General features: G+C 35.9%; 2 protein-coding genes and 1 long non-coding RNA gene across 5 annotated transcripts in view; 1 reads left to right on the top strand and 2 right to left on the bottom strand.

Moving 5' to 3' along the window:
* LOC145730407 (free fatty acid receptor 4-like) overlaps positions 1-2,803 on the bottom strand; it is a 47,552-nt gene extending 44,749 nt beyond the window's left edge. Inside the window, exon 1 of one of the 2 annotated variants that reach the window (XM_081981618.1) lies at positions 2,565-2,803. The gene's annotated coding sequence lies outside the window, so the exon portion shown is untranslated. The remainder of the gene's footprint in view (positions 1-2,564) is intronic. The other variant, XM_081981606.1, reaches the window with a different exon arrangement.
* A 3,726-nt stretch (positions 2,804-6,529) lies between these two features.
* On the bottom strand, positions 6,530-15,595 carry Tsf1 (Transferrin 1). 2 transcript variants are annotated; one of them, XM_081972077.1, is made up of 12 exons: positions 15,450-15,595; positions 15,195-15,297; positions 14,462-14,601; positions 14,129-14,407; positions 13,918-14,075; positions 13,540-13,861; positions 13,056-13,262; positions 12,701-13,007; positions 12,448-12,644; positions 9,118-9,248; positions 6,742-6,885; positions 6,530-6,682 (listed from the first exon to the last, which is right to left on the bottom strand). In XM_081972077.1, the coding sequence occupies exons 1-12, from the start codon at positions 15,571-15,573 to the stop codon at positions 6,587-6,589; spliced, it is 2,208 nt and encodes a 735-aa protein (XP_081828203.1). In that variant the 5' UTR covers positions 15,574-15,595; the 3' UTR covers positions 6,530-6,586. The 2 variants fall into 2 exon arrangements, with proteins under 2 accessions (XP_081828203.1, XP_081828211.1); XM_081972085.1 differs by lacking the exons at positions 15,195-15,297; positions 15,450-15,595 and adding an exon at positions 14,684-14,856.
* Positions 15,596-20,650: 5,055 nt separating this feature from the next.
* Positions 20,651-21,912, top strand: LOC145736593 (uncharacterized). The gene is made up of 2 exons (XR_014180035.1): positions 20,651-21,706; positions 21,783-21,912. It is a non-coding gene; the product is annotated as an uncharacterized LOC145736593 (long non-coding RNA).
* The last annotated feature ends 686 nt before the right edge of the window (positions 21,913-22,598 follow it).

The raw sequence follows: 22,598 nt of genomic DNA, 5'->3' as shown, positions 1-22,598 counted from the left end.
TCAATGGCTTACTATACTAACAGCGGCCATATTGAATTTTGACTTGACAAAGTGATGTTTTCAACTAATTCAGGCCTGGGAAAAACGAATATGGTGTCAGTTTTGCTCCAAGGGGCGCTATTTTGGAAGTGAACTTGAAAATAGTGTCATTCTGACAGTTTTCAGGGCGTGGCACCTTTACAAACTGGTATTTTGACAAACGATACTCCACATCACATTTATACCGTTAATTTAAAGGTATTTGGGTAACTAAAATCAATTTTAAAAATAAAAACATTTTCCAAATAAACTGAAGGGTGAAAATTACAAATTTGTCACTAGAGCCGTTCCCGATATATTTAGCAAAAACCACGAAAAACAAAACAGAATTTTGACGCCCTCTAGCGGCCAAACGGTGCAAGTTAGCGTAGTCCTGTCAGTGTCACGTGATAGCCCCATTTATTAGCTACTTTTTGATGTAAATATGTACTTACGAAATGTTTCAAATAAGGGAGTTATTTACAATTTATTAGAAGGATGCACCGAAATTTAGTCCAAATTACGATTTTCAATGGCTTACTATACTAACAGCGGCCATATTGGATTTTGACTAGACAAAGTGATGTTTTCAACTAAGTCAGGCCTGGGAAGTACGAATATGGTGTCCGTTTTGCTCCAAGGGGCGCTATTTTGGAAGCGAACTTGAAAATAGTGCCATTTTGACAGTTTTCAGTGCGTGGCACCTTTACAAACTGGTATTTTGACAAACGATACTCCACATCACATTTATACCATTAATTTAAAGGTATTTGGGTAATTAAAGTCAATTTAAAAAATAAAAAAAATTGCCAAAAAAACTGAAGGGCCATCGCTTTTAAAAATTTCTCAAAAAAACAATTTTTAAGTTTTTAGAAGGATGCACCGAAATTTACTCTAAATTAAGATTTTCAATGGCTTACTATACTAACTGCGGCCATATTGAATTTTGACTTGACAAAGTGATGTTTTCAACTAAGTCAGGCCTGGGAAGTACGAATATGGTGTCCGTTTTGCTCCAAGGGGCGCTATTTTGGAAGTGAACTTGAAAATAGTGCCATTCTGACAGTTTTCAGTACGTGACACCTTTACAAACTGGTATTTTGATAAACGATACTCCACATCACATTTATACCATTAATTTAGAGGTATTAGGGTAAATAAAGTCAATTTTAAAAATAAAAAATTTTCCAACCGTTCCGGAGATATTTCGCAAAAACCACGAAAAACAAAACAGAATTTTGACGCCCTCTAGCGGCCAAACGGTGCAAGTTAGCGTAGTCCTGTCAGCGTCACGTGATAGCCCCATTTATTAGCTATTTTTTGATGTAAATATGTACTTACGAAATGTTTCCAATAGGGGAGTTATTTACGATTTATTAGAAGGATGCACCGAAATTTAGTCCAAAATACGATTTTCAATGGCCTACTATACTAGCGGCCATCTATAACAGCGGCCATATTGGATTTTGACTAGACAAAGTGATGTTTTCAACTAATTCAGGCCTGGGAAAAACGAATATGGTGTCCGTTTTGCTCCAAGGGGCACTATTTTGGAAGTGAACTTAAATATAGTGCCATTCTGACAGTTTTCAGTACGTGACACCTTTACAAACTGGTATTTTGACAAACGATACTCCACATCACATTTACACCATTACACTAAAGGTATTTGGGTAATTAAAGTCAATTTTAAAAATAAAAATTTTTTCAACCGTTCCCGAGATATTTCGCAAAAACCACGAAAAACAAAACAGAATTCTGACGCCCTCTAGCGGCCAAACGGTGCAAGTTAGCGTAGTCCTGTCAGTGTCACGTGATAGCCCCATTTATTAGCTATCTTTGGATGCAAATACGTACTAACAAAATGTTTCAAATAAGGAAGTTATTTACGATTTGTTAGAAGGATGTACCGAAATTTGAGTGACATTGAAAACCGACTTTTCTGTATTAAAACCACTTAAGCTCGGTTTACACTCAGAAAATAACTTCCAGTTAAATTGGTTTATACACAGGGTCGCAATCAGGAAAATTTTGACTTTGATAGGAAAGTTTATTGGTTAAAACGTGTTTTTGCTAAAAATATCTATCTTCTTTCTATCTTTCTTCTTGTCCAAAAAATACAGAAAAGGTCAAACTAAAGTAGTTAAAGATGTTTATTAATTCCAATAAAATTAATAAAGGTTCAAAATCGCCTGAAACGTTTTGTTGAAAATGTCAAATGAGTGCGGAAAAGTCCACTTTACCGCATCGAAGTAGGAAAAATTGCAGTCAATAGTGGTTTCTACGATAAAGCACAGGGCGTCCTATAGTTGGCCACCCTGTACTTATTAGTATGAGAAACCAGACAATTTTTTGATGACACACACTGAAAATAATTATGACAACAAGTTTGTCATGTTAAAGCAAACTGACTAAAATAAGTTTTCTAAAAAAGCTAAAATCTCTTAGTTCCTTTACGTTAAAGTAACTTTTTTTGGTGCATATTTAAAGCTCGTTTAATCAACACCAATTATGTTTTTTTTCTCGGTTAAACAATCGGTACTTACAGGTACAAATATCCGTGCGGTACATGTCGAATCGCCGGTAATGGCAACGACTACAACAATTATTATCCTCCGGTAGAAAGCGCATAACAAAAATCAACGAACCAAAAACCGAAGAAATTATTTGTTAATGCGGATGGCGAAAGTGTTTACAGGTGTCCGATATACGCGACTGTTTTGCTACTGAACTACCACCTCCTTCTTCGAAGGAATCCAAACGTCGACTGATTTAATAAACGCGAACGTTCCTGTTCCTGGCCTAGGATAATGCTAGGGTTCGACCAGGAAGACGGAAGTGTCCTGGACCAGGAACGCGCCCTGAATTATGTTCCCCCTGGATGATTTTATTGATAAACTATTCTAGTTTTAGGGAGGTTTTAGCAAATTTTATAACGAATAACAGTTCAAATTTTGAATTTGTTTGACTACTTTCGGTAGCGTTTTGCATACAATTATTATTCTCGTTATTCATAGCTTCTACTTTTGGCCATATTATCCCCCGAATTCTTTCTGCACTAAGTTCGACCTCCATAGCCTGTTTGTCTTTAAGATATCCCCATAAAAAACGTACAAAACTTCTTGATTTCTGATTTTATTTAAAAAAAAGCTTAAATACAAAATTTGTAGATATTTAGGTTAGAACTCTCATCCATTATGGGAAAACCGTAAAGAGCATAACTCTGAAAATTTGTTATATTTGGTTACACCGAAACACCCTGTATTATTATATTTTTAGATTCTACTAACGATTTCATGTATGTTGTTGTATGTTTCATGTCATTTTTCATACGTCAATATCTCGAAAACCGTTGCAGATAGATTTAGGTTATCATACATGAAACATACTTGATATCCTTAGCAGAATCTAAAACTATAATAATATACAGGGTGTACCTGCCATTTAAAATAAGCAAGTTGGTACCCACTTCCGGTATCACCGGAAGCGCCACGATTTTGAACATATTTTAGAAAAACTGCGACTTTGGTATACCACCAAATTTTCAAAATTATGCTCCTTATACGGTTTTCCCATAATGGATAGCGGCAGTTCCTGGTGGACCACCCTGTAGAAATAGTTATTATACAGGGTATAGAAATTTACCAAAATTTCACTTTAGACCTTGATTTTTTTACCACAATATAGATTAATGATTAACCTGAAGGTATATAGTAAGTAAAAGTTCATTTTCAAAATTAAATTTTTTTACAGAAAAATCAGGTTTTTTTAAAAAATTCTAGTTTTAGCCTAAACCAACAAATGTACACAAACAAGGGCAGAAAGACCATTTCGGTCGATAGCCCATTTCGTAATGAAATAAAGATTGTTTTTTATTATTATTATTCTAGTTTTTCATTTTTAAGGTCAAACGGTGCATGTTACAAGTGTTAAGATAGTAAAAGTTGTGTACCACCATGGTGCTTTTGCGGAAACTTAAAGCGTTCCTGAGATATTGAGCAAATAGTACGTTAGTCAAATTTGACGTCCTCTAGCGGCCAAACGGGGCAACTTAGCAGTGTCTACTTCACGTCACGTGATAGCCACATTAATTAGCTTTCTTTTGTTATATGGTGCGTATATACAGAATATTTCAAATAAGCGAGTTGTTCACAATTTTTAAGAATAGTGCAAATTAGGAATTTTTAGGCCTACTGTACTAATCTACTAATCGCTGCCATACGAGTATATTGGATTTTGCTCGATAAAAGTGATTTTTTTAATTAATTTTAACTTGAGAAAGACTAATCTGACGTCCATTTTGCTCTAACTTATATACAGAATGTTTCAAATAAGCGATCTATTCACAATTTTTAAGAATAGTGCCTCAAAATTGCGCTGAAATTAGGAATTTCTGCTCTCGAGGGGGGTGGTTAAAGTAAGGCTGCTAGAGCAAAAACAACTGAATATCGATCCAGACCATACCATTTGAAAAATCATAAGTTTGGTTTGTTGCTCAAATATGGGACACACTGTATACTGGTGGATTATCTAAAAAAAAAGTACAACCACACAAATATTTACAAAGATTCATAATTAGCAATTTTTCAAAAAATGAAGAATAAAGGAGTTAAGGGGGTGTTCACAATTAAAAAATCACCCTGTACATACATACAATCAGTATTCACCTTTTTTTCGAAACCCTGTATTTTTCATAATAATTGAGCTAGGAATCTATCGAATATTAAGGTCACTGTACCAGTAATGGTCCATCTAATCAACATTTTCAGTTTACTAAAGTATCTTGGTATTTCAACCTGTAAATTTACATGAAAAACATTAACTATTAGATGAATTAATGTTAAAGCTATTTAAAACATTGTAACTTTTAATTTTTGCATTAACAAATTAATGATATAGGTATATCCATGCAAAATTGTAAATTTTTCTAATAGATGACCATGATGTGTTGATCTTTGATTTACTAGTAAATGACCATTGAAGAAGTGAAGAATAGCACAGTTCTTTAATTATTTATATGAATAGTAATAGACTACTTCAATTTCTGGTCTTTAAACGCTATTTTTAAGCAGAATAATAACAAAAATATATGTAAACTAACATGGATACAAAAATCTAGAAAGAAAAGTAGTAACGCTGTTTTTTTAATTAATTTTTTTACGCTCACAAAAGGATTCGAAACAACATAATGAAGAGCTTCTACTCTACTAGCTACTTGATTATTTGTATGTTGATATCGTCTCCATATACATGCATCCACTAAAAAACTTCTACTTTATAGGACGTCCACCCATCTGTTTTTGCCAGAAAATACCTTTTTTGGGTTAAACTACAATACTCACTGAAAAACTACAATAAGAAGAAATATTTCATACCCTAAATTGTTAAAGAAATGTCAGTTATACTTGCAGAAGTAGTTAAACTAATTAATTAAATTCCATCCACAAAACTGAATGTTTAAAGTCATGGAAAGAACGTAAAACTGTATACAAAGTGTTCATATTTTAAGTTTTAATGATATGGCAGGTCAATTAAGCCAAAATGGTTGTTAAGCCTATGAATATGTGCTAAAATTTAAAAGTAGTTAATTGGGAAAATTTAGAAACCACCACTTTGTTAGCAGAGTTAGGAGTAGAAAACTTATTAACAAGCAAGTTGAGGGTTAAATCGTGTTTAAAGTAATAGAATTCTGGATCGAAACAATATAAGTTATAAAAGTTTACAGTCTCTAATATTGTTCATTTTTATGTGACTATAGTTTTGCTTTTTGGCCAAATCAAAGACTAAAAGTAAAACTAAAAAACTTAAGAGAAACTTTTCTTGGTTTGCTAAAAACGTTAATATTAAATTTAGTAAAGTACGTTGAAAGACACAAAAATATTATATTCCAGACAACAATGTTGAATTTCAGGAAAAGCGTTTTCAACCAGGACTTTTACTCAACTTGTCTCCTCTAAGCAACTTTCTAACAGGTATATTTCTATAAGAAAAAAGTTTTACTATTTTATGTTGACTTATTTTGTTCTAGCTCATGCATGATTTTTTGTACCTGAAACTTTAATATATTCCAAACTTTTAAGCTGTTTTACAAAATCCCGGTTCACTAACTTTCAGCGATTGAAAACTTTCGGATCTATCCGGATACTGTAAAGCTTATCTGTGTAGATTTGAACTTCCCACGCATATTTTCTATATTTGTTCCTCCCACATGATGACAAATGGCTTAAGAAATGTCTTTTCATTTACATTTTTCTTTAATAATTGTATTGAAGTTATAATAATTATATTTTTCATTTCAGAATCTTTTCATTAAAATTGAATTAAAGAGCATGTTGCCAACTATTACATTTTTCCCAACAAACGATCAAAATTGTAGTCATTCACCCTCAAAATTTAATCTAAAAATTAATCCGTTTTTGCAATTTGCTCGGGCATTATGTATGCATTATACGCGATGCTGGAAGATTTTCAATACCAATCCTGCATCACAGGTTTTAATAAAATTACCATACCAAACTTTAAAGCTATAATCTTATCGTTTTAGTACAAACTTTACATTGTAGGTAATTCAGGACTGACAAGCCCCGACAACTTGAAGTAATCTGGAGTAATCCTTTTGCACTTCTGATTGTCCAGTTATGGATACCAAGCCGGTTGCAGAGTCCTAAAGCAATAAAAATATTGTTAAAATTCAAAAATTTATTAGAAATGTAAGTACTGTACCTTGAAAAGTAAGTCTTTTTTGCCTTGATACGATCCAAAAATTTTAAATAGGTCAGGACGTTCAGTGAATTGGGTGCTCACTGAAATAAGAGCATTTCTGATTTCGTCCACCAGATTTTCAGATTTCGTGTTAGATGTCACTACCTGAAATTTACAATGTTTTACTTTGTTTTCTCACTTACTCACTAAGTCACTATCATAAAAAAAAACTTTGATTGCTAAGTTTGATAACAGTTTTATGAAAAATTGCATGCTAAATGTAAGGTAATATGATCAGTTGGGAACCAAAAGCAAGGCTAAAAACAAACTTTTTTTTAAAGTGATGCCCACAATACGAAGCCAATGTTGACTGAAGACAAAGCCTCCAGAATTATCTCCTTCAGAAGCCTGGGTAGATCAATGGGAATCCAAGCAAATAATCATTGGAGAGTTGGAGAAGAATTGGACTTGTACGAAACCCAGGCAGACCAGATAGATCATTGGAAAATCACTTGTAAATTAAAGAAATTAAGTCCGAACGTCCGAATCTACAAAGGCGAAGTTATTGCAGGATACGAGCCTAGTAACCAATTGCAAAGGGTGAACAGAACAGAAAGAGCAGTTGGAGGAGAACAAACTCTTAAATGTACTTGAAAAAACCTGGAAAGAAGCTAGCATATTTGAATCTCCGAACAATCTGGGAAAAACTACCATTGTAAAACACAGAATCAACACCAGAAATGCACAACCGAATCGACCACCGCCTAGGAAACTATACTAGTAGCCAAACAAGAGGAAGAGCAGGAGGAAGATTGACAACGGAGTTATAGAAGAATCTATGTTATTGCAGCCCTTGGTCATCACCTGTTGTTCTGGTCACCAAAAAACATGGATCAAGAAGATTTTGTGTGAATGGACGACCTTGTTGGTTTTCTAATTTAGATTTGAAAAGTGGGTACTTGCAAGTTGGGAAGCTGGAAAAGGTTTTCTACTGGAAATGGGTTGTACCAATTCAATGTAATGCTCTTCGGATTGATTGAAAGACTCGCATGGAAATTGTGTTTCACGGCCTGAAAGACTTGCCTGGTTTATCATGGTGATGGGAAGAATCTTTGAAGAACATCTGGACAACTTACAAGAAGTATTTGCTAGAATAGGTGGTCCCATCTCCAATTGAACGCCAAAAAGTGTTGGTTCTTCCAAAAGCAAGTCGAGTTTCTTGGACATGTGGTGTCGGTTGACGGAAGTCTGGCAAGGCTATTACCGAAGGATATACACAACCTGAGAAGCTGCTTAGGACTTCCCACCTACTACAGACACTTATTGTCTGTAGCACTCTACAGTACAACTTAGTGAGGGAAAAAAAATGTTCAAGCTCTCAGAAGGTTAAAGGCATCTCTTTTCTTCAGTCTCACCCTCAGTAATCCACAACCAAAAGAAAAGCCTATTTTGGACACAGCTGCCAGCAATTTTGGTATTGGAGCTGTGCATCTCAAATCCAAAACTGAGAAAAACATGTCATAGAGAGTATCTCAGAGTAGAAAACTATTTATTTAGGACAAACTGAAACCTTAAGTTTTCCCATAACATAGACATACAAACAACATGTCACAAAAAAGTTAGACCCTAAATATTTACAAAAAATTACCTTGCAGTAGTGTTTTATCAGAGAAACTGTAGAACATTTTTGATAATAAGAACTAAGGTTGTATTCTATCATAGAAAGACGGTTGGCAATTTATAAAGCTGAATTTGTTGAGGTAAATTTACACTAAAGGAAAGACATGGTTAGGAACAATTCAAAGAGTGGGGTAATGGATATTTCCGCAAAAAAAGTGAAGCAGAAGAGAACAAACCACAGTGACAAAGTCAAAAATCAGAAACACGTGTAGCACTAGTATCCTTATTACTTGCAGGAAATAAGAATGCAGAGGCACAGAATAATTTTTCTTGTACAATTACCTTTTTTTCAATTATTCAGTTAATATTCCTTCACTGTTTATTATTTTCACCTAATTATCATTGTTTGTTTAATTATATTTTAAATTATTTTGAATGTTTAGTAGGAATAAGCAGTCAACAAAATTCAAAATTTCTGGGTAGTGATAACTAGAAAATTTAGGTGAAAATATTAGCTTTGTGGTAAATAATAAATTAAATTTAAATGCTGCAACTTTATCTCGAAATGTTGTTTCAATCTTCTCGACTATTCATTCAAATTAATTGCATATTTGCAATAATCTAAAAGTGCTCTAAGTTTAGTAGTTTAGACATTGCAATTTCGTTATTCTCTTAAGTCCTTAATTAAGTAAAACCTTATTTTTTAATGGGTGTAGTTTTTAGCAATAAAGCTGGATTTGTCTTTAATTTAATTCTTAGTATTAGACATAAACTTACCATATGTGGTGGAGCATGAGCCAAATAACAACTGGCATAATCGTCAACCGCAGCACGTCCCCCATCAGGACACAACAACTCATAGTCGTGAGACTTCAAATCTTTGGCCCACGCCTCCTGGTTGTTCCCATCTGAAATGACACAAAAAAATGTTTTAACAAAAACGTTAAATTTTGGCAGTAACCCCTCGGGCCTTTAAAACAAAGCTTGGAACGAAATCGAACACGAAAACAAACCTTGAGTAATTATTAATTGATAAGCAGGGGCATCAATTCGCGCACGGCCTTGTTATCATAAATCAGAAACTGTGTAGCTGACCTAAATAGGTGCCCGATGCAAATTCAGGCACTTTGGGGGTGGTTTTATCACCCCATCTGACCCCATTTCATTCGCCATTCGATTAGGTCTTTTCTATGCTATTTAGCTGAGTGTTCGTATTTCTGGGCTGCTGAGAATAATCATGAGTTTATGAAAGTTAAAATACAAGTGATGTAAGAACCGTTTTACGTGCTGTGTGTAAAGGCGTTATTTCCATAAGTGTGGCCCTTTTTAAGCCCTTGAACATGAGTAGTTTATACCCTTGAAACATGTTGGGCAACTGAAAGCTACATAATAAAAATTATGTGGAGATCCACTTTGTCTTTTTTGCTTACCCTTACATTCAGTTAGTTGACCTGGAAAATCGTATGCGAGTTTTTAATGTCAGATTTTTCAGATAAAACTCCAACCTGGATGAATTTTAACTATTTTTACGCTTTCGTATACGTACAGTTCTTTGACCGGTGAGGCTGATAATATTTGACTCGAAATCCATTCAAGGTCCATAAGAACCAGGTAAATCTGTGTGATCGATTTAGTGTATTTACCAAAAGTTTGGTGCAACTTTTGTTTAGTACAGTTTAAAAATCTGCATGATCAAGTTAAAGAATAGCTATTTAACTACCAGGGACAACCGGCATAATTTTTTTGATGTTGGGGTGATTGTTGGTTTTTGGCTGACCTTTGGTAGGAAACATGTTGCCAGTTGTCTCTTATATTATTTCATTTGGAAATAAAAATTGCATTCAATTTTCATAGTCAAATATAAACTAATTTCGTATAATCATTGTTTACTTCTTTTCAGCCAAAGTCAAGTCAGGCAAAGTGTTTTAAGTTCGCCTCTTAATAATTGGAAGATATCAATTCTTATTAACTATTATTAACTTTAAACTGATGTTTTAAAACAAATATTTGATGTGGTCTGAGATATGGCAACGTTATTCAACAACCTGAATGACCAACCAATAAAACTCCTGATATTCAACGATCAAAGCCGATATCAGTCGATTGTCTCTTTAACTTTGGTAGGAAGAGTTCACCTCTGTCTAATTCGCTTTCTATTTTCAGCTGTCACTTCTTGTTAAATAGCTATTCTTTGATCAAGTTATGTAAGTTTACTCATCAATTTGATCAGAAACGTTGTGAATGTTCTGTAAATGTCATTCACACCTTATAACAACATGATGATTATAGGAGAAATTATATATTTCTGAAAAGTCAATCATCATTTTGAAGTCAAAACTCACTAGACACCAAGTAAGAACGCAATCAGGTGTAGTACAATTTGTATCTTGCATACCTAAAATAAACCAATTTGAACAAAACTGGACTGGTCTGAGTAAACATCGGTATTAAACTTGTTCCTTAACAAGCTATCCAAAAACTCTATATTTTCAAAGTATAGAGGGTCATGTTGCAAAGCAGAACCCATCTAGGTGGCACCTAAAAGCCACAAATACAAATGCAGGGATAATCCCAAAGCGATGGAAGAGTTTCAGACAGCCCTGGATAGACGGACATGCAAACTATTGGAAGAAGCTATAGATTCAAACGGCCTAAGGAAGAACAATAAAAAGAAGAAATTCCCTTGCTTAACAGTTTAGCCCTTCACTTTTCATACTATCCTATTGGTATCCTATTGTGTTGTCGCAGAACAAGATATGTCACCTCTTTGTCCTGCTTCTACTAATCTAATCTCTTCCAAAATCACCAACAGATCGTCGCTAAGTCTACCCGTCTCTCTCTCTCTCTCATTCCCCAATATCATAATTTAACCAACCACAATCATCACCAACACTCCTGTACTCCAACCAATCACAACTCCATCTACTCATGCATTTCTGTATTCCTATGTGCTTCACCTTTAAGACACCATTCTTCTCTTCATATTCTTTTTGTCCATCTATTATTTAATATTCTTGCGATATTCTTGCATTTGTTCTTCTACGTAGTTCTTCATTTCTTAATTTATTTCGCAATGTCACTCCCAACATGGACTTCGCCATGGTTCGCTCTCGGTTATTTTATTGATAGTTTTTTATGTCAAAAGTTGTGTTTGTGAGCCATACGTTATCATCAAGAGAATGCATCAATCAAACTGTTTGTGGGAGACATACCAGAAGAAGGACAAGAATAAGGCATTTGACAGAAGCACACATATCTCAGCCTGCCAAGACACCTAACTCTAGCACTAGCAGTTTGTCCCAGTTTATACTACTTTATACATATACTACTCTTGACTCTTGTAATACACCAATTGTTTGTAGGTGATATTGGTGAGGACAATAAGGTACGGTCACTCACTCCAACATTTTACTGTCCGTGTCAACTTTCCTACATCAGTCTTCTTCGACAGGGTATCTACTTATAATGAGCAGCGTCTGAGGTTCTTAAACTTTGTTCAAAGTTTGGTCGTTGCTTTTTTTGTTTGAAATAGTCTGCCATGGTACTGTAAGCTGTACTGTTTGTTGCATCTCTAGTTTTGCCAGTTGGTCTATCATTCTGTGGTTTTTATTGCTTGATGTCCTGATACCTTTTGCAGATTTATTCTTTAGCTCATTATCATCATTATCATTGTCTAGCGCTACAACCCTGAGTGGGTCAGAGCTGATCGCACAACTTTTGTATGTATGCGGTCCTTCATCAATCTTTGGTCAAAAGTCAATAAAGGATTGATAAAAACCAAAAACGCACAAAAATATGAAGCAACGGAAATAGACTTTTTAGAATTTTACAGAGCAATCTCTTTGGAGGAGAGAGGTCCAGGTTAGTGACGAAGAACTAATGGAAAAAAAGAAAGGACACTTCAAAAATCTAAACCTTAAACAGGAAGAACCGGATAAAGAAGAAACTTACATAACTGCGAATCTACCGGTAAAGACAAAATACCATCAAAGTGAAGGGAAAGTACTATTGTATCCATCCCCAAAAAAGGGGACAAATCAACATGCTTAACCATCCTTGCATCATAAACCAAAATTGTAACAAAACGTAACTGTTCTTTGCACTTACCGGTATTTCCAGGTACAGTGACATGTTTAACAAAAGCCACATCACCACCTCCTTCAACCAGACACCTGAAAGCACCAGTATAACCACTGAAGGATTCCGATTGGTCAAAATTGCATTTAGTGGATTTGTTGTTCTTTTCGAGGTCACCAGCACATAATGAGCAGAGTTTCTCCGAAGTTGCCGAATCCAGATTATACCTTCAAAAACAACAGATCGTTTTCGAGGATTTCATGAGTGCTTAAGGTAAACCCACCTTGGATCTTTGGCACCAGGCAAACAACTACCACCGCTAAAGAACTCTGCTAAAGCTTTTGGATAAGGACAATCGCCCTGCTTGAGGATATTTTTGGACACCAAAGTGTGAAGAGGTGCATTATATCCAGCTGTTCTGCCTATTCCAGTATGGCACGCTTTTTTACCCTTTAAATCCTCGAAACTTCCTATAGTTGAATCTTTTCTGATCACTGCAACTGCATAGTAGGAACCACCAGTGGGACCGTACTGCTCTGCCAGTATAGGCACCAGATTAAAATCTCTCTCTGCGACGTCTACCAATCCTCCTGAAATTTAATATTAAAAACCTGACAGATTTGAAACAAAGTAGGTACCATCAAGAGTAATGACATCAGCACCATCATCTCTAATAGTTTTTAGACAGTCTTGGACACTTTTTTCCAGTACACAATCAAACATTGGTCGAATATTTCTGGAAAATGCTACTTTCTTAAGAGTGCGGCATTTGTCTTCTTCTGTCTGGGATGTGACGCAGAACCTTACAGTTTTGAAAGGTGGACCATAGTCACGTTCCACCACGTCTGAAAATGCAAAAAAGTAACTAAAGTTATCTCAGTAATAAGTTTCAGAAATAACTAAGTTTTTGCAGTTCGACGCTCCAAAAGAAGTGTCTAATTTTGATGTTGCATATAAACAAAAAATAAATGATATATACACAGAACAGAGACAAGAATAGGTTAATGGAATACCCAATAACAATATTCTGTATGCAGACGACTCCACAGAACTTGGTTGCAGAAGAAGAAGACGCATTTCTTGGTTAAGTTTAAAAAATAACTAATAAATAAGTAAACTTACCAGTGTAATTAGCCTTGTCCAAGTAATCCCCAGGAGAAATAACCTTATTCTCTTTAGGAACTGACTTATCATTTATCTCCAACACCTTCTCCAACCAAGGCGCACGATTTTTACTCCCTACATTGTTTAAGTTTTCAATTTTTTTCCTTAACTCATCCACTGATTTGGCAACAGCCGCATTGGTCATGTAGCCCTGCCATGGTCTGGCAGCCCATGTACAGGGCGTTTCCGTAACTGGGACTTTACTGCCATCCTGGCAAAGGTAGGCAAACTTGGATGGATCTTCGTTGGTCGCTTTCGCTGGAGTTATTCCTACTGGGAGCTAAAAATACTTAAATCTGTATCCAAGTGTGGGTTACACAGATAAGAGAGACTTACTCCAAAGAATTTTCTCACGTAAATTACTTTAGTCCAGGCGATTTGACCACCATTGTGTGCTAAGCACCTTAAAGCTCCATCATACCCTGAGTATAAGTCAGGATAGTCGCATATTTCTGGATGTTCGCAAAGCTCGCACAAGTTGGAGTATTTTTGTTCTAGATTTGTTGATGTTGGAAATAATGATTGATTGTTCATATAAAGGACTTACTGAGTTTGAGGTTGATTTTAGGGTCTGGCGACCACTGGCCTACAATGCAAGCTTTGCTGAAAAGCTTAGACAAGGCCTTCAACTCATTTTCCCTTGGAGATATATCAGGTTCTGCTAAGTGTCCTATAATCCCCTTCTGCTTCAGCTTGGTAAGAGGTATTTTATACCCCACATTCCTTCCCACCCCAGTGTGACAAGAATTGAATCCTTGTATATTTTTAATATTAGTGATATTTTCATCTTTATGGATCACAGCCACAGCTTCGTACCTAAACTCAGCTATTCAACCCACAACATTAATACAAAAAACAACTACAAACTAAACCAATCAACCTTCAGGTTCTTCTTTGGTCCTAATCTCTTCGAAGATGGCAAAATCACCATCTGGTTCTTTCTTGGCCACGTACATATCCTCCGGATCTACTGTAAGAAAATCAGCCTCGTGTTGTTTAATTTTCTCGATGCATTCCATTCTGAAATTTAATCAAACCGTTAAATTAAAGTTTCCTAAGGGAAACCGGATAGCATTATCGAGAAGAAAACTTATGCAATTACGTTTTCACTGTGCCTTTTGGGATCTAATGTCGCGAATTCCCCGTGATAAGCCGTTAGCGCGAAGGTTGTAAACAATAAACCGCGTATATTGGAAAAACCTTCGATTTTATGGAAAGGTTACAAGGATATCGTAAGTTGTGATAATATTATTTGTAAAAAAGTTATTTGTTTGAGGCAATAATTATTAGAAAAGGGCTCTGGAGATAGTTGTCTGCTTTGTCAATAAACTTTTGATCGTATCTCGGTTATAGTGATTTTATTAGGAAAATTGTATTTAGGTAAAGGAAAGTCAAAATGACGAACTACATTTTGATGTTTTAACTGTCATAAAAACCAATTTAGGAGCTGCCAAATTTTGACATCTTCAATAAAACTTGTTTATTTGCACTGCTCTGGCTATGTGTAATTTTGAAATTTCCATACTTGTATATTAATGCGCAACCATAATATACAAAAAACCAGACTGTACAGCTTTCTAAAATTAAAAATATTAACCATAGGAGTCATATACCTGTCTCTAGCAGGGATGCAAACAATTTTAGCAGCACTTTTAGTTTCCTGGCTGGCCATTTCGTTGCACAACTGCAGCAAACTGTCGGCAACGCACATTTTATCTGAAACGATCAGTCACTTCGTTATGAACGTATGCAGAACGAATGCAACCAACAATAAAGCTTAAGTAGCCTTGTATATTAATTAAACTCAGAAAATTCAAGCTAAAAATAAGACAAAAACAATGCAATTTATCAATTAACGAGGTACTCACAGACTTGTCGCGCGTTTCTCTTGGTTAACCGGGCGGACGCGATGGCCGCGACAAAGAAAACGAAGAACCAAACAGGCTTCATGGTTCTTACTACACTGGCCGAGCTTTTCGAATTACCATACATTTATCTATGATCAGAATAAAGGAAAAAATCTCAACCAGCGGTCTGTGTTGTTGTTTTACTTTATATTCATGTAGCTTTTTTAAGGGGAACACAGTGCAGTTTGAGACACTTTGATTATATACTTATTGATTTCACACTTAATACACTACTGGCACTACAACCTCCTGAAAATTATTTATGGACATTTTTATGAAGGTACTGATTGTAATAAAAAGCCACAGTCTTGGGACTTTTGTGATTTGTGAGGTCATTCCAAGAAATTTCAACTAAGAACTCTAATTTGCATACAAGGTGTACCAATAAGTTTCAGTCAAAAAAACTAAATTAGATACAATTGAGACTTGTCTTATCTAGCTTCCTGTTAATCTTCGATTTAGCTTATACTTATCCATCTAAAAAAAAGTCCAAACTTATTTCTCCGGCCCATTACCACTAGCGCTTTTTTTCTCTAGTCCCTCTTCGCCTGAGGGTTGTTTTGAAAAGCAATACTGTTTTCATTCACAAAATAGATCTTTAAAATAGTTCCTTCCTCTTCGTCTTCATATGCCTTGCCAAATCCTTCGAACGTTACCGATTACTGTGGAGAGTACTTATCTATCTTCTGGTTATCTGAAAAGCTCACCAGCTTCATGAATTCTGTCCACTGTCTGGTGTTTCTCAGCCAAGACATCTGCTGCTCACCAACATTTATTATTCCTTTTAGAATGAGTTGTAGAAGACGATATTTTTCTCCACGCAATTTTATTGTTAGAAATTGTCGTTTTGTTCTGGCTTTGCAAGACTTCTTCGTTGAGGAGCATTTTGGTCCAAGAAACCAGCAGCATTCTGTGAATCTACATCTCTAATTCCACCAAACAATTAAAAGGAGCTACCTTTAAGGTCCAGCTTTCCACCCCATAGAGAAGCAGAAGGGAACCAGGTTGAAGAATTTAAGTCAGTAGTATGGAAAGTCTACAGTTCAGCTTTTCCAAGCCAACTTAATAGCCAACATGATAACCAACCATTGTTGATCGGTCATGGTACCAGAAGAAGAAGAAGAAAAGGAGAACCTACCAGATATAGCATTGTTACAGAATAAAAATTTCATTATTTTAAACGTCGTTCTTGACACTTCTTCTATATAGGATTTGATCTCGATGTCAGGATCTAAACTTTCCGTGATATTATACCTTCGAAGTAATAAATAGGTCCATCACCACAGGTTGTACATTTGAATCTTCCAACCTTCCAATTTTCCGGAATCATCCTTACTATCGTTTCTGCACACGTGTGAACCAGTAATTTGGATCATTTTCAAAAGTTCGTTGTATTTAAACTTTGTCACCTCGTATCACGAACCATGCACTGAAACAAACATATTGATACGTTTTTTTTTCTATTTCTTTGTTGTATCTGATCCTATCTTCTGTTGGATTATCTCGTCTAAATGTGGTACACCCTGTAGAAGCGTGACCTCACGGTGAATCCCAAAACTTTCAGTACGTGCTCAAATAACATATTAGTTTAAACATCGCCTCTTCATTTATTGGTCATATTTGCATCAAGTAGTATTTCGTATCGTAATTTTTTGAAAAGCAGTTTTCAGATCAAACACCGGTCGCCTGATTAGAAATTAATTGCTATATAATGCGTAATTATAAGCGAAATAATTGTGGGAATTACCCCGATAGCTAAAAATAACATTCTTGTTTATGCGCTATTAAAAGTAATTGATAAGAGACACGAGTTCTTATCGCTTTTAGTTAGTTTTGTTGTTTTTGTTGTTCCTTCCCAAGGCCTTTGTACCCTTGCTGACATTTTCCTGAATGTACCTGTTCCACAGCAGTTCATGATCTAGTCTTTTTCGTAGAAATTTAACTTCCTGCTAGGATTCCATGACTTATCCAGATATTTCGATCGTTGTTAGATTTGCCAGCTTTCTTCTTTTTGTAAATAGTACAGATATAGTTTTCATCATCTTTTAGCCCTACAACCCTGGGTGGGTCTTGGCTGACTGCACCACTCTCTTCCACTCAGTTCGGTTTTCCATCAATCTATAGTCAAAAGGGATATTCATTTTTTGGAGGTCTGATTTAATGTTGTCTCTCCAACGCATTTTGGGGTGCCCGAGTGGTCTTTTTTCTGTTGGAACTTCCTCCCACATTTCTTACAAGTCTTTCGTCATCCAGTACGTGGCCTGCCCATCTTAGACCTTGGGATTTAATCTCTTGGACAGTATCACTATCGTTGTAGAGCTCCTGCACTTCGGCATTCGTCCTAATATGCGATATCGATTTATAGTCGGATCATGATGAGGTCCAAAGATTTTTCGTTCAAAGCGTCTAAGTTTTTCTTCGTTTGCATTGGTCATTATCCACGTTTCGCATCCATATGTTATTATCGGCCTGACAACGGTTTTATAAATTTTAATTTTTGATGTTCTTGCTATGTTTTTTGATCTCATAAGATTGTTTAGTGCATATAGGCAGCGGTTTGAAGATTGGATTCTGCCCTTGATTTCTTCAGTGAGCTGCTAGCAATTCGATTTTTATTTCTGCTGATCTCACGACTTTCTCTAAGACGAGGTTAAAAAGCAGCGATGATAGGGCGTTGCCTTGTTTAAGCCCACAGTGTATTTCGAAACTGCTGGATAGACTGTTATTTACTCGTACCTTAGATACTCCGCCCTCCATACCAACTTTAGTCATCTGAATGAGCTTCTTTGGTATAGAGAATTCTGCCATAGCGTTCCAGATTTGGCTTCTCTCTATGCTATCGTATGACTGTCGGAAGTCTATGAAGTCTATTGTTGATCTGTTTGTCCTAAATCCGGCTTGGTACTCTCCCAGGAGGTTTTCTGCTTATGGGGTTAGTCTACTTAGTGAGATTCCTCTATAGTTGGAGCATTTTGATTTGTCCCCTTTTTTGTAGATTGTTATGATGATGCTTTCTTTCCATCTCATTTTTTCTTCTCCCCATATTAGAATTATTACTCGGTGGATTTGGCGATGTAGTGCCTCTACCCCATATTTTAAAAGTTTGTTCGAGCCTTGAAGTTCTTTAGTTTACTTAGTGCCTTTTGGGTTTCCTCGTAGGATGGTTCATTAACTGGTAGGTCCACTGTGCTGTATGTTTCTTCTTTGGCGCGGTTTTTCTTGTTTCACGTTTAGAAGGTCTTTAAAATATCCTTTCCATTCCTCAATTAGTACTTCGTCATTGAGAATCATGTGCCCTTGGTTGTTCTTCAGTGTTGGTATGGATCTGGGTTTAAATCCTCTCTTCTTCCAAGAGATTGCTCTGTAGAATTCTCTGGAGCTTGGTTTGGGGTGGTCTCTTTCCATTGCTTCATACTTCTGTCGTTCATATCTTCTTTTCTTCGCTTTTACTACTTTTCTTTTTTCTTTTCGACAAATTGCGTACTTCTCTCTACTTTCGTTTGTTTGTAGTTGTATCATTCTCTTCCTTTCTGTTTCTCTTTTTCCTAGCTGTTTTTGACATTCCTCGTCGAATCATCTTTTTGCCCTCTCTCTTTTACTTTTTCCAAAGACACTTTCGGCGGTCTTTATTGTTATAATTTCTGCAGTTACGTCCCATAGCTTTTCATTTTCATTTTCACTTTCACTACCTTTTGTTTCAGAGTTTACTGTTTGCTTGAGTTTTCCTTTATATTGTTGTTGTTTTGTCTCATTCTACAGTTCGTCTATGTTCCATTTTGGGGTTTTGTTGTATTTGTCCGTCGATATTCTAATTCTGACTCTTGCGCGGACTAAGTAATGGTCTATGTCCCTATCTATTCCTCTTAGGCTTCTTATACATCCAATATGTTGCTCGTGTGACCAGCATTTGTAATGATATGGTCGATCTGTCCGATCTATCCAAGTCTGTTTATGAATGTCCTTATGTGGGAACATGGTTGACTTTATCATCATGTTATTAGCTGCAGCTGTTTCTATAAGCCTTTGGCCATTATAGAGGCTGTGTTTGCCTATTGTTGGTCTTAAGTTGGACTCTTTGCCTATCTTGGCATTAAAGTCTTGTCTGGGCATTGTATCTGTAGTTCTTTCTAGGGCACGGTAGAAGGCATCCTTTGTAGCTTCATCCTTCGCCTCAGTTGCTGCATGCGCTGAAATGATCGAGATGTTGTACCATTGTCCTTTAAGTCTTTCACTTATTGGTTTGAATTCCAGCGTATTCTGGACTAGATCTATTCACAAAACCCGTTTCAAATTCGTGCTTCCCGTTTTTGTTACAGTGGTTTTGGCTGGATTTATATTAAATTCCATGACCGAACACCATCTTTCAGTAACTTGGATTCCTGCTTGTATTAGTTCACATAAAATGTGTTCAATATTTGCACTTGGAAAATGTAATTTGCGTACCCTATGCAGTGTAGGCCAGCACTTGTTAGCTTATGTTAATATGAACTAACTTAAGGCGGAGGATTGCTAGAAACTTTTTCATGCATAAATGATCGTGAGTTTGAATTGAGCTGCATTGAGAAAACATTCTGTGTAAGAAGAGAGTGGAGAAAAATAGATGTCACACTGAAAGGTGTTATTTGTGGGTAGCAAGCGTTGCAAAATAGAGTAAAGCAAATCTTGTTTTGGAGTTGTAAAAACACTCAAAAAGCAAGTGATGAATTCCTTTTGGTTACAGGTGTACGGTTTTACTCCAATTCTGTGGAGCAGTGCCGGGGAGAGACCATTGTCTGCTATGTCGTTTAGGTGATAATATCTTTACGATTTAAGTGCTCCCTCTTTTAAACTATGACTTCTCCATACATTCTCCCTTTTATCCTCTCCATTGCTCAATCCACTGCTTCCATATAATTGTTTTTTTTTATTTATTTATTTATTTGATTTATTAATTCCACTCAATGTTTACAACAGAACAATGTAACATTATGGGATCGTCAATTTATAGGTATACTTATCTAACATGTATAATAATTAGAATAAACCACACCAACACAAAGTCCGTCACAAAAAAAACACTTAAAAACATCACAATATTAAAAACCAGGTTTTTTTATCGGGCACAGGGCACAGGTATTGATAAAACCAGTTTCTCGATCTGGAAGCGGCCATTCACAGTTCATCGCTATCAAAAAATTCTGCTACTGTATAGTAGCACCTATTTATAAGGAAATCCTTCAACTTATTTTTAAAGTTTTTATTTACTGAGAAACCATCAAATAAACAGGTTATTTTCTGCAATTTATTCAAACATTTAATGCCCATATAGTTCGGATCAGTTTGCGAAATTGCCAATCTACATTTAGGAAGAATAAACTCACTCTTTGTCCTAGTGTTATGTCTGTGTATAGAACTTTTTTGCTGTAAATTATTGTTCTTTTCTATTATAAAGATAATCAACAAATATATATACAAACAAGACAACGTCATTATTCTCAGGGTTCTGAATGCATTCCTACAAGATTCCATGGGACGCAGACCAACCATAGCTCTGATTATTCTTTTTTGTAAAATAAACACCGACCCGGCAGCACGAGAGTGACCCCAATATATCAAACCGTAAGATAAGCGAGACTGCACCAAGCCAAAATACAGCAATTTCAACACCTCCAGAGACACCGTTGTTTTAATATTTCTGATCATATAGCAGTATGAACCTAATTTAGAGTTAATCATGTCGCCATGCAATCCCCATGTAAGTTTCTGATCTACAGTGATGCCCAGAAGTCTGACGCCATCGACGCTCTGTATCGACCCACCCTCTGTCCAGATTAAAGGGCTACAGTTTATCGATTTGTTCTTTGTGGTAAACTGAATTGCGTATGTTTTATCTGTGTTCAGCTTCAAACCATTTTTTTGACACCACGTCGCCATGGTAGAAGTCGCTAACTGACATTTTTCTATAAGATTTTGAAAACTATTAGCTGTTATTATGACACTGCAGTCATCTGCATATATTATGGGAAAGCCAATTTCTCTTAATGAATCCGCCAAATCGTTTATATAGACGATAAATAAAGTAGGAGATAGGCAGGACCCCTGCGGTGTACCAACAGCCACCTCACAACTATCTGATCTCGAGCTGCAGACGTCCACCACCTGATTTCTCCGGGACAAATACGAATGCACCCATGAGCCAGCAGGACCCCTCACGCCCGCACATGCAAGCTTTCGAATGAGTAAGTCTCTGTCGAGAGTGTCAAAGGCACGCGACATGTCGAAAAATAATCCAGCAACTTCGTTTTTATTATTTAGTGCTTCATACACATTGCTCAAAGCCATGTCTAAAGCCGTTTGAGTAGAATAGCCCGGGCGAAAACCATTTTGATGCCTAGAAATAATATTATACTTTTCTAAATACTTGGATAAACGAACATTAAAACAATACTCAAAACTTTTACTAAACTGACTTGCTAGTGCAACCGGTCTAAAATTTCTCACATCGCTATGGTCACCTTTGCCTTTATATATGAGTATCACCTTAGACGTTTTTAAGGCGTCAGGATAAATTCCCTGATCAAAGCTGTTCTTGAATCATAAGGAAGTATTCGATCCCTTTCTATATTTTGCGATTTTCTAATATCACATAATCCTTCCAGATTTGTTATAGTTGGATTTTTACCTTTTGAGAATGACGTCATCTTTTTGCATCTTTGTTTCTCGCATGTCAAACATATGAAATAAACAATTTTAGCAAAAAAGGCACGTTATTGATTTTGTCATCTTGTCAAATTAAAAATGTTGACATTTACTGTCACTTTGATATAAACAAATATCACAAGTATAAAAATGCTGTGCTACAATGAGCAAGCCCAAATGCTAATTCTAATTGTGCTGCTTTTTTTGGAGTACGAAAAGAAACAGTTTCCAGATGTCATCCCAATTGATTATTCCAATGTGTATGATAGAGCATCACATGCTTCAAAACTGAGTACTGCTACCCTATGCCGAAAGAAAAAGGCTGGAATTCCAGCTAACGACTCCTATTTCACCAACATTTCTATGAAAATGTCGGTCAGCAAAACCAAAATAACCGCTTTTATGAAAAACAAAGAAGTTAGTAATGTTGTT

Source organism: Ips typographus, linkage group LG1 (assembly GCF_016097725.1).
Source record: "Ips typographus isolate SLU linkage group LG1, UJ_Ityp_2.0, whole genome shotgun sequence".
Classification (NCBI taxonomy): Eukaryota; Metazoa; Arthropoda; class Insecta; order Coleoptera; family Curculionidae; genus Ips; species Ips typographus.
This window is presented reverse-complemented; position numbering and strand designations above follow the sequence as displayed.

What these genes read in the sequence shown, in the direction of transcription:
- Tsf1 (XM_081972077.1), bottom strand. Translation starts at nt 15,573, where the DNA reads ATGTATGGTAATTCGAAAAGCTCGGCCAGTGTAGTAAGAACCATGAAG. An exon ending in CACTGTACCTGGAAATACCG is followed by an intron (nt 9,249 to 12,447) that starts GTAAGTGCAAAG and finishes GTGTCATTTCAG; the next exon opens with ATGGGAACAACCAGGAGGCG. An exon ending in CTCATGCTCCACCACATATG is followed by an intron (nt 6,886 to 9,117) that starts GTAAGTTTATGT and finishes TGTAAATTTCAG; the next exon opens with GTAGTGACATCTAACACGAA.